The sequence below is a fragment of the Cibotium barometz genome, chromosome 3 (genome assembly GCF_041138505.1).
Source record: "Cibotium barometz isolate CiBa-2024 chromosome 3, ASM4113850v1, whole genome shotgun sequence".
Classification (NCBI taxonomy): domain Eukaryota; kingdom Viridiplantae; phylum Streptophyta; class Polypodiopsida; order Cyatheales; family Cibotiaceae; genus Cibotium; species Cibotium barometz.
The window spans coordinates 18,839,879-18,852,823 of NC_141048.1; the positions used below are offsets into that span (position 1 = coordinate 18,839,879).

General features: G+C 40.3%; 1 protein-coding gene across 1 annotated transcript; it reads left to right on the forward strand.

The window, feature by feature from the left end:
- The first annotated feature begins 9,937 nt into the window (after positions 1-9,937).
- LOC147639798 (kinase C substrate, heavy chain-like protein) lies at positions 9,938-12,503 on the forward strand. The gene is made up of 5 exons (XM_086774148.1): positions 9,938-10,138; positions 10,244-10,360; positions 10,650-10,745; positions 11,088-11,312; positions 11,976-12,503. Exons 1-5 carry the CDS (start codon positions 10,003-10,005, stop codon positions 12,086-12,088), a joined length of 687 nt encoding a protein of 228 aa, XP_086630274.1. The 5' UTR covers positions 9,938-10,002; the 3' UTR covers positions 12,089-12,503.
- Positions 12,504-12,945: the final 442 nt, after the last annotated feature.

Below are 12,945 nucleotides of genomic sequence, written 5' to 3' on the forward strand. Positions count from 1 at the left end.
TGTGGGTGAGTGATGGTGTTGGTGTTGGTGTGGGTGTTGGTGTATGTTCTCTTCTCCCTCTCTCCTTCTCTTGTCTACTATCTCCTACCCTCACTCAGCGTGGCATCAAAGTAGAGGTTGAGCTTCCCATAGATCTCTCTCTATCTCTTTTCTCCCCACCCATTCTCAAAGCTCCTTTGTGGTGAGTGGCAAAGGAGGCAAGGTTGAGGACCCTAGCTCTCAGGAGAGAGTTACTCTACCAAGAGTGGCTTAAGGTGTAAACCGGTAAATCCATGCATTCTCCTCTCCTTCTCTCTATCTTACAAGTCTCAAGTGTTCTCTACTATGAACATCTTTGGCATTGATGCTGAGGAAGTGCCTTTGCTTTTAGGACCTCCTTAGGACTCCCTTGTTATACTTTACATTTGGAGTATTGACATAGCCCAGTTGGAGTGTAAAGAGCCGCAAAAATTGTCCAGTTGGAGTATAAAGAGCCGCAAAAATTGTCCATCTTTTACCCAATTCCCATGCACATAGCCACCTGAATATATACACGAGATCTATATATAATAAACACATAAGAACTGTTCTTTAATGAACCTGTAGTGAACCTCATCATCACTGACAACCCTCCGGGTGCATTTCTTGATAGGGAAACCATGGCGGGTGTAAGCTTGGACCATGGTATGACCCATCACCTAGATATTCCTGTGATTAAGTAGGAACCTTCCATGGCCTCACCTTCGACCACTCCACCCATTGATTCACACTACCTCGATCCCAAGTGCCCGATAGTGCCAAATCCCTCAAGCCACAAAGGCTATCCTGCTCCATTATAGCTATGGGACATAGCTATGCCAGCCTCGAGTCCACCATGTCCCCAACAATGTAATAATCTTAACTACCCCGAAAAAGGGATTTCAAGTAAATGTTAAAGAAATTAGTTGAAGTCTTCATGTTGGAGACGTACAGATACAAGCACACATTCCATCCCCATCACCTATGCACATCACTTACATATTTCACTACAGACATCACATTTTTTTCGCTTCTTGTGTCTCATGGCACACATAAACATATACACCTACAACTACCATCATCAATGCCAACCCTCCAAGTACATCTCTACATGGGGGGACCATGGGCGTTCAATCTTGGCCCATGGTATGACCCATCACCTTGGAGAACCCTCGACCTTGTAGGTACCTCCAACAAGCTTCGATACATATAAGCTCTGCTTTGACTCCAAATTACCACCAAATCAACCTGGCCTTGGATGACATTTTTTCCATGAAGAATCCTCATCTCTCAGAATCATATAAGCTGTGCTTTGACTTCAATTCACCACCAACTTAACCTCACCTCAGCCGACGTTTTTCCACGAAGGAGCCTCATCTCTTAGCATCAAACTAGGAGATCGGGACATACTCTCAAATCATGCAATGAAAATCCGGACCACCATTTGCCCATGCAAATCATTCCATAGTGGTCCTAGTGCTCATATTCTGCCAACCACGTGGTGTGGACCACTGTGCTACTAACCACCTCATGTTGAAGGGTCCACATCACTTCCAACCAATGGAGGCATAGCATGAATAACCTCTCCATTGCACCTATCACTTTCCATGCCACCTCAACAACCTGACTGCCAAGCTTTCCACCACTTTGTTATGCATCTAGCTGCTGCCATGCAGATCAATGTGTTAACCACATTGGCTAACATTAGTCTAAAACGAGCATCAACTTCTTTAAGCCAGATTTTTATACCATGTAATATGCTTCATGTAAAACGATTATGGGAAATATCCAAGCTTATAATTTGTGTAATACCAGAAGATAGTCAAACGCTGAGCTTACAACGTGTAATGCCAATGATATATAAGTCAATGGGCCCTTGAACATTACTTGGGCCCTTGAACATTACTTGGGCTAGGCATTATATAAATGAGTCTTGTATATAAGACATTTTGACTAATGAGAAAAGACATAATCCCATTCTCACAATTGAGTTTGATTCTTCTTGCTCTTGTGATTAAAGCTACTTGTACTCTTTTCTCTTCTTCTTTGTTGCATGCATGCTTAGGGATTGTGTGGGTGAGTGATGGTATTAGTGTATATTCTCATGTTCCTCTCTCCTTCTCTTGTCTCCTCTCTCCTGCCCTCACTCATCGTGGCATTGAAGTAGAGATTAAGCTTCCCATAGCTCTCTCTCTCTCTCTCTCTCTCTCTCTCTCTCTCTCTCTCTCTCTCTCTCTCTCTATGCTCCCCACCCATTTGCAAAGCTCCTTTTTGGTGACAACAAAGGAGGCAAGAATGAGGACCCTAGCTCTCCACAAGAGAGAGTTACTCTACCACGAGTGGCTTATGGTGTTAACTGGTAAACCCTTGCATTTTTCTCTCCTTCTCTCTATCTTACAAGGCTCGAGTGTTCTCTACCGTGAATATCTTTGGTATCACTATTGAGAGGAAGTGCCTTTGCTCAGGACTCTTTTGTTATACTTTGCATTTGGAGTATTGACATAGCCCAATTGGAGTTTAAATCCATCGATTTAACTCTTTCTTGTTGTTATTTTATGGTTTATGTCCTCTTCTTCTCTCTTACAAGGCTCAAGTGTTCTCTACCATGAATATCTTTGGCGTAACTGCTGAGGAAGTGCCTTTGCTTAGGACTCCCTTGTATACTTTGCATTTGGAGTATTGACATAAATCCATCGATTTAACTCTTGCTTGTTATTATTTTATGGTTTATTTTTCTCATCTTGATACACTACAACAAAATGATAGTATAACAGCATTTTCAACAACGTTAATATAACTACAAGCCTTGAAAAATGTTGGGGTCATTTCAGAGCTACAAATGTTGCTATATTCACTGCTAAGGAGTAGTGTTAACACTGCTACAACAATGTTATTAGCAATGAAATTTTGCTACTGGGCAATGAAATAATGCTACTGGGTAACGTTATTTTACTGTTATAAACGCTGCTCAGTAGCAAAAATAAACCTTAAAAAAAGGCTAGGGAAGATTGGGAAGTTCTCACAACACTCCCCAATCTTCCCTAGCTTTTTTTAGAAAGCTATTCGTCCCTGCTTTTTTTTTAAATAAAGAGATAGATGTAGAAAGAAGTGGATAAAAAAAATATATTCACTGAGTTCTATAACGATTACAAAATATTGATAAGGCTTTTAGCCATATACAAAATAAAGCTAAAGAGATGACTAATAATCATCCTCATCTTCATCGTCATACTCGTCGTCATTGACATATATAATGTAAAACTTTACAAATACAAAAAAAAAAAAGACAATTGCAATTCATACTTGGCAAATGTCATAATTATATTATAATACTTGGTAAAATTATATATATGAGTCCAAAAAGGTCATATACATAATAAAGCATAATGAAAATCTATGGAGTTAGGGGCTACATTAAGGGGTCCACATATCACTCATTTCAATTATTATTATCCCTTGCAACTCCACACTCTTCTCTCACATTTCCATTTAAACTTCTCGCTTGCACATTTACACCATAGTAACATGATTCTAAAACACAATAAAACTAACATAAGTAAAAATTAGTTTTGAAAAAACAAAGAGGTTATAGTTTTAGGAATGTACTTACTTGCCATACTTGCCAAGCATGGCCTCCGGAAATAACAATACATCCTTCATCTTGCACCCTTTCAAAGAATGCTTCCAAACCCTGTTGTAATGCAAAATCATATTCATCTTGTGTCGTGAGGTGGCCACTACTTCAATCTATAGACATACAAACAAATAAACATTGATTTTATGTTGTTATTTGAGGTAACATTTTTTTTTTAAAGATAAGATACAGTTCAAGGCAATATACTTATAAATATTGTTCGGATATCTGCTCCTCTTTCACGTGTAACATCGCACTGCAAGTTGTTTGCCATCTATCCATGCATAAACATAAATACTTAAAACTCTTATGCATGCATGTATATTAGATCTACATGCATGAGCTTCACGTCATATGGCACTACTGCATATCGATAGCTACCGACATGCCTTGGTAGCACTTGACATGCATTGAGAGTTCCTATTGTATGCATTGGGAGATCTCAATGCATGCCAGTAGCTACTAGGTAGCTCCTAGTGCATGCCGATAGTTACTAGCATGCATTGGGAGCTCTCGGTGCATGTCATAGTGGCTACTGACATGCCTAGGTAGCACCCGACATGCATTAGAAGCTACCTAGGCATGTTGACAGCTACCATCATGCTTAGGTAGCACTCGACACGTAATAGGAGCTCTCGGTGCATGCCGGTAGCCTACACGAGGCTATACATAAGGCTATGTGTTCATAGCTTGCATAAGAATATGCGCAAGCCTCATGCATAAACCTTATGCATAAGCCACCGCATACATGAGACTTATGTATTAGCTATATACATAAGCCTCATGTTTGCAGCTTATACATAAGTTTTATGCATGAGCTTATACATAAGCCTCATGTATGCGGCTTATGCATAAGGTTTATATGCGGCTTATGCATATGACTTTATACATGAGGCTTATGCATATGGCTAATGTCTATGCCTAATGCATAAGCTTTATGTATAATCCTCATGCATGAGGCTTATGCATAGGCCTCATGCATAAACCTTATGCATAAGCTACATACATGAGGCTTATGCATATGGCTAATGTATAGGCCCCATGCATGAGAACTCATGCATGAGGCTTATTCATATGGCTAATGCATAAGATTTATGCATTCATAGAAACCCTAATAGAGAGCTTCTACATAGAAAAACCCTAACCCTAACTTTTACATAGAAACCCTAATAGAGAGCTTTGATGGGGAGAGCTCTCCATTAAAGCTGTGTAGTAGGTTTTTATATTGAAGCTAGGGTTAGGATTAAGCTTCAATGAGAAGGGAAAAATAAGAAAATAAAAACTTAAAATAGAGAAAAGAGAAGGAAAATACTCACAAGAAAGCTTTCATGGAAAGCTTGTTTGCATAGGAGATGAGGGCATGAGGAGAATAGGGTAGGAGAGGTAGAAATGATAGCTTCGACATATTAAACCCCCAAGGTTTCAATTTTAGGACATTCAAATGATAAAATTGACACAAACGATGCAAAAGAAGCAAGAGTACTTTTTCCAAGCCACACTGTTAAGCAACATTTTGTTTTTTTATAGTATAGCAATTTTTCACTGCTAGAAATGTTGTTGATCAACAAAAAAGCATGAAGGGAAATACTCACAAGAAATATTTCATGGAAACCTTGTTTGCATAGGAGATGAAGGAAAAGAGAAGACATACCTTACTTGAGCTTAAGGAGGATAAGGTAGGAGAGGTAGAAGTGATTGATTAGACATAAACCCGCAAAACCCCCAAGGTATCAAGTTTAGAAAATTCAAATGATAAAATCAGCGCAAGATGGCAAAAGAAGTGAGAGTACTTTTTCCAGGCCAAGCTGCTGAGCAACCTTTTGTTGTTTTACAGTGTAGTAGCGTTTTTTTGCTAGAAATGTTGTTAAGCAGCGAAAAAGTGCTACTCAACAGTGCTAAAAGTCCCAACATTCCCCTTCCAAAAATGTTGCCATGCTCTCGATGTGTTGTAGTGATGCAATGGAGCATGAAGCAATCCTTCGGGCTCAAGTTACATGTTACAAGTAAGTGTTCAATTCAATTTCCTTTGATTTTGGCTAGATCCTTTGATTTTGGCTAGATCCTTTGATTCTAGCTAGATCCTTCTTACATTGCAATTTTATGAGTTTTTGTTCATCTTAGTACTTAATCTCACCACATTAATCTTTGTAAAAAAACCATTAGGTTAAATTGTGCATATCATTAGATAGGTTAGGGAAAGCTAAAGCATGCTATAAAATAAAATTTAAGAAATTCACACAATTAGGGAGAAACAGACGACAAAATTTAGACTTTTAGACCAAAATACAAAAAACTACTCTTTGGTTTTCCTATGTATGTGCTCAACTGGAACTAGGTACGCATATTCTCAAGTCTTAACATACATTCATAAGTTTAACAAGGAAGATCTACATAATAATCTCATTAAGGAAGGGTCAGATAATATTCTTCACATAAATGCTCACATAATGACAGAACAGTTGAAGCTGACCACTGACCATCACATGGCCTTGACTTCCACTATTGCAAGTGGCAGATCTATTAAAATTATGTACACATGTGCTAAAGTGGAAATGCACATTCTCATAATGATAAAACAATTGAAACTAACCACCACTGACCATCACGTTGCCCTGACTTCCACCATTGCAAGTGGTAGATCTATTAAAATTATGTACACATGTGATAAAGTGGAAATGCACATTCTCACTTCTGAACATATGTTCACAAGTTTGTAGGCATCCATCCATGCACGTTCACATCTCAGAATGCATGTTCACAAACCATATTGGACTAGGCACGTTCTTGATTCCCCACATGTTCCTGACGCTACAAATGCATGTTCACAAACCATATTGGACCGCACATGTTCCTAGTTCCCCACACATGTTCCTAACGCTACAAATGCACGTTTCTGCAATGGACATTGGGTTTAATCTTCCCTCACCCAATCCTTTATGTCTGCCCACAATGCCGGTGTATTGCGTAACAATGGTCCTAATGTCATTTGGACGACGATGGTGGACAGTACGGCTGGCGAGACTGCCTACGTCTCTTGGCTCCCTGGCAAATGAGGGCTCCTTCCATGTGTTTATCTCATATTAACCCCTAGGGAATGAATGAATGGACAATTCTTGCTCTGCTTTCTCAAACATTCTTACTATCAGGTCACTATATGAGTCCCTCCCTCGAATGCTTCTAGAATTGGAGTAGGCACATCCAATTTTCTTTCCCATATCAGCTAATGTCTTGGATACATTGTATCCCTGACCTTGTTAGCCCTTAATTTGGCTTCATGAATTTGTTTTCAGTATTTGGATATTCACCAATCCTCTTAAGGGTTACTGGTCTCTCTTTTTGGGTTTCTTGAGTATTCTCATCTGGTTTCGACGCTTGGTCGCTCCCTTCCTTTGATTGGGTGGATCCGGTGTCAATGGTATCTTCTTCGGATCCATCCTAGATTGTGACCATAGTGTCACCTTTGCCTACTTTTTTCACTCTTCTCCTTCTTCCCAACTTTAGAGGTTGTAACACCTACTGGATTTTTCCCTTTGTCCCCTTGTTTTTCTTGTGCTTATGTCAAGACATTTAGTGGCGTGATGTTACCAGGTTGCACATTTATGATCCTGAGAGTAGCATGGTTAGAAGTAGAAGCAGAACCACTAGCGCGATATGGACAGTCTTTATCAAATGATCAACCCCACACTTAACACAAGTAAATGTTGGCATGTCATTACGTTGTGTTGCCTGAGCTTGGTGCACATGAACCACATTCTTATTAGGACAGTCTGCTATTCAATGAGGTCCACCACAACCAAAACACTGTAGTGGCCCCCCTCTCATAGTTGAGTTTATGTCTTTGCCTTTCCATTTTACCATGGTTTGGAACATTGGTAGGGGCGTATTATTCTGTAAAACATAAAACTATGGCGCAATCTCCATGGCATCCTCATAGTAATCATTATTGATTTCTACCCACGCATGACTTCACCCTCATCATCCAAGGGCTCCTCAATCAACACCTGATTGAGGAGCCCGTGGAAGAGTCAAGTTTCAAGTTGATGAGAAGAAAGGTATATCTGATTCCACTACATGACTAGAATTAACCCTTACACTTTTTGGCGCAATCTCCATGGGATCCTCATAGTAATCATTATTGATTTCTACCTCACGCATGACTTCACCCTCATCATCCAAGGGCTCCTCAATCAACACCTGATTGATTTTAGCCTATGGTGATAGAATAGGTGGTTAAAAAGATGATGTATCCTGTATCCGAAACATCCCTCTTGGTAAGTAGGATGGGTTTGGTGGCCCTGCAGCCACAGTGGTTTACACAGGTGGTGTTGGTAAGGCTAGTGGCACTCTGGGTGCCGACAATTGTGCTACAGGCTGGAGTCTCTTAATTGAGGGCATTTTGTAGTGGTGTGATTCATTCTACAAAGGGAGCACCATACCAGATCTCTTCGGGGAAGATACCACTAGATCTTGTAGAGAAAGATGGTTTTTCTTCCTCTCCAAAACCAGACAGTCGTAGCCCTTCTTCCATGGACTCTTCATTACTTGTATCAACAGTGGTCACATTCCTTTGAGCTGAAACACTCAATTGAGTGCTCACTGAGTGGCCTGAACCAACACTCTTTTGATAGGAAGATCTTGGGTGATTAGATGCACTATCGTCGGGGGTTAGATCGTCTCCAATGAGTTTACCAGACCTCAAGTGCATGAGAATGTGATTTGACAGGCTAAATCACTACTCCAATTAGAGTTTCATAGGTTTCTGTTGAACTGGGTTTTTGGGTCGTGAAACCACAGATTGTAGTTCGCACTGTGAAGCAGCAGGAAATAGTTCATGCCGTGAAACGTAAATGGTTCATGTCATCATGAACTGTTTCTGCACTTTCACTGTGTTTAATAGACACTCTGAATTTCAGGTTAATGTCACCTTGATCTGAGCTAGTTGGACTCCAATCACACAATTAAGGTACTCCCCTAACTTTAGTCCAACAATCCTTATTTCATGAACTAGATCCATATCTGACAATTCACGTCATAAAACCGCAGAGGATAGTTCACGTCGTGAATTAGTAAGCCAGGGTTCATGCCATGAAACAGGAAATGTTTCACGTCATGAAGTGATGAATGGTTCACATCGTAAAACCGTACGTGGTTCACGTCGTGAACTCATTAATGGTTCATGCCGTGAATTATCTTATTGCTAATTCATGGGATAAGATTCCTTTAGATCCGTTGTGTCAGAGGTGTCAAGATAAGGTATCTATTTTTGGCAAGGTAATCTCGAATCTTGCAATGTTGATTGCGAAAGGCGATTCATGCCATAAAGTAGCAAGAAATGGTTCACGTCGTGAATTGTTTTCTGCACTTTCACCTGTTAAATCTCCGCGTGAACAGAATGAATTTTGGAGTGTAATTTACCTATCCAAATGTTCCCAAATGGTTGTGCTAGGAGTAAGGAATGTAATATAAGTTATAAGCATAACCATTGGCTCCTTATTTTTATAATTTTTGTGATTTTTTTGAAAAAATAGAAAACAACATATCACACCTACTCATTCACGGTAGCAAGTTTTGTGATAGAAACATCAAAATTAAAAGAAAAAATAGTGCAACTTTCCTCTAGGATAACCCAAGTACTCACCCACACACCAAAACACACGATTTCTCACAACTCTTCTCTACTAGAGTGGCCTCTTCCACCTGTTTGTGCATTAGTTTCATGTTGTTAACCATGATTTCTGTTTCCAAAACAGCTTGCACCTTGAACTCTAAATGAAGATCTGGCTGTATCTCTACACGTGTTTATGTAGAAGGACTACTCATATATTTTCGGAAGATGATTTACTCCTAACATTCATCTCCTTTATGATGAGAAGGGCTAGAAGGCCCTCAAAGTTTAGAAAGTTTTCCCGAGTTTGGATAGATGTCTGAAACTGATGATACTCTTTGCCAAGCCCATTCAATGTGACTGTTGAACCAAGTCATCGTCATCAAATTGGAGCTCCAATACAAGCAAGGGCCCTTTCACTTTTAATGGGTAATCACTAATACTCACCTTATTATGCAGCTCTTGCTTTAATTGAGGGTGCACTGCTAGAGGCATAGGTGGGAAGCCCTGAATTAAGCTCTACTAAGGTTAAACCTATGTTAAACCGAGTTAGTTTAACAACCTTATGATAAATTAATAATTGATACAACCAGAACAAAGACTGAGGATAAAGTGTAGTTTGAATATATGATACACTCAGGATAAATTAATAATTGATACAACACGAACAAAGACTCACAATAAAGTGTGTAGCTTGACCAAATTTTGTACCAAATTGTATCCCTATGGTCCTGGAGATATATTTTTTGATTCCGTGTATGCTACTATGGCGGAACTCTCGCCTCTGCGTCCTCTTTTACTCGTCTTCCACCACACCTTGCTTTTGACGGGGCTTTCATTTCTGTCAGTTACTGTTGTTGCAGCACCCACCATCACCAATCTGCTGGGCGTCGCGCCCCAAGGTGTCCACCATCGACATAGCATTTTTTTTAAATAGGGTTTTTGGGGTTCCAGATCCTGATGTGTGTGCGCGCTTTATCTTAGGGTTTTCAGCTTCTAATATGCAGATGTGGATTATTACAAAAACCGCCCCTTCATCTGGTGCAAAGACGGATTCAGAAGCTTTTCTGCGGAGCGCCTGAACGATGACTTCTGCGACTGTCCTGATGGGACCGATGAGCCAGGTTTCACCCTTTCTTTCTTTTGGTTAAACATCAAGAAAATCCCTCTTTTGGCTGCATTTTTTATCCCTAAAATATAAACTAGCAAATTATGAATAACATCAGACCTTACTTATTTGTTTACGATAACAAATCTTCTTCAAAGAGTTGATTAGTTGACATATGTATCTTCCCCCCCATACATATACAGATACAAATATGTGCACATCCATACATTGTGTGTGTGTGTGTGTTTTGGGGGGGTAACATGTCACGCTAGAAACAGCTCTTTACTTTGTGCTTCTTGTCACAGGGACATCAGCCTGCCCAAATGGGAGGTTTCATTGCAAGAACCAAAAGAAGATGCCCCTATGGATATTTTCTTCCAGAGTCAATGATGGCATTTGTGGTAAGCAATGAGGATCATTTACTGTCCAAGCCATTGATTTTCAAATTCTTCAAAGGAAGCCATAGCTGTTAAAATGATAAAAGGTATTTAATACGGGGTCCAATACATCAATCAGGACAAGTGAAGACGGATCACAACACATCACGGTGCCACATCATCAAATATTTCTCTACATATATGCCAAACCTTCACATACATGACCACCCATGTCTTGCAAACGCATGCACTGAGTTTTGATTATGATTATGGAGTATCGATGGAACTTTGAAAAATGTACTTAGTTTTAAGCCTTTGCTAGGGTAAGCTCTTTGATCTCTATCTTTTTGATTTAATGTGTCACAGACTGCTGTGATGGGAGTGATGAATATGACGGGAAGGTGAAGTGTGTGCCTACTTGCCCAGTGGAGGTTGGCGATGTGTCAAGGAAAACGTTGCCTAGAGAAGCAGCAGACTTCAAAGGGAGTCTGGAAGAGGCGGTGTCAACATTAGCCCGAACGGATGGGGTGGAACTCTCAACATGGAAACGAGAAGAGATTAAGCTGAAAGATGCTTTTTATAAACTTAAAGGTGACCTTGAGTGCCCATTCATTTATACTTTTATATCAGGCAAGAGTCATCATTAGGCACTGTATCTTAGGCACACCCATGAATGTCCGCATGCTATGAGCAATCAGAAGCAACATGTGAGTATCAGAATATGACGGGAAGGTGAAGTGTGTGCCTACTTGCCCAGAGGAGGTTGGCAATGTGTCAAGGAAAACGTTGCCCAGAGAAGCAGCAGACTTCAAAGGGAGTCTGGAAGAGGCAGTGTCAACATTATCCTGAAAGGATCGGGTGGAACTGTCAACATGGAAACAAGAAGTGATTAAGCTGAAAGATGCTTTGTTAAAACTTAAAGGTGACCTTGAGTGCCCATTCATTTATACTTTTACATAAGGCAAGAGTCATCATTAGGCACTGTATCTTAGGCACACCCATGAATGTCCACATGCTATGAGCAATCACAAGCAACATGTGAGTATCATAATTTGGCAATTTTGGGTGTAACACTGAGCTTTCAATGCATGAGAAGGAGCTTCAACCTGTTTGAGAATCTTAGTGTTGAATAAGTGGAGATACTATCTTTACGGATAAACTTTTTGTGGTATGTGTAGATAACTCTTCCCTTAAGTACTTGCTGTAATCCATCTGATCTCAAATGTTGGTCTCATTGACACATTGCTATGACAGACTTAAAATTGTTGATGCTGTTGGAGATGGCTTTAATTGTGATGCTCTGGTGGCAATTCTATGGCTGGACACGCCGCGGAGGCCCTAGTTCAAGGAGGAGGTTGCCTCGTTGAGTGTACTTATACCGTTATGATTTGAAGTGCTGACCAGTTGTGGTTTGGGAGAAAATGAATTCGTGGATTGAGCTCAAACATTATTGAAAAGAGCTGTTGAATTATTCATTGGGAAGCATGGAGAGAAGTGAAGGGATAAAAAGAGAGGTTTAAGAAAAGCTGCAGCAAGTGAGAAAGGAGCAGGATAAGAGAAGCTAGTGTATATGGCATATATATGGTAAGCTAAGCATACAGATTGGGAAAGTTGTTAAGGTCTTGTGGAAGGTTAGAGGTGCCAGATCTGATGGAGAGGTCTTTACGCTGGCCATTACGAAATGTATACTTTATTGACGGTACAATTGTAGCCTACAAAAGAGTCTTATTTCTTATGAGTGGTTTATGGAAGTAGTTTTGCGTGGAAATGACGCTTAAATTTTGTTTGGCTCATGCCCTCATACCATATCCATAAAGAAGCTGGAGTTCACGAACTTGAGTTTTCAACAACGTAATCTGGACTGTCAAACTGGCCTCCAATTTCCTCCATCGGCCTGTCACCATCTTCATTAAGATTCTGTGCCTGGTGATCGCCTGTCAACACATGCCAGAATGATGACATGTCTGTCAGTCAGAATGCCTGCCTGCTCAGTGCTGTGGTCTTGCACCTCTTGCCTATCTCTGCTGTAACCGCCTCCCCCAACTGCAACATCTGGATTGGGCAGTTGGTCTGCCATTCTATTTTGGAATGATGGGTCACTGTTGCTGCAGTTCTCCTTTTGCTGAAATGGAATGTGTTATTCCCTAATACTCTCTAGTGGTAAGATTTTTTCTGCGCATTTTTGGGCCCTCCACTCATATAGACGTTTGGTCTGCTGTACACA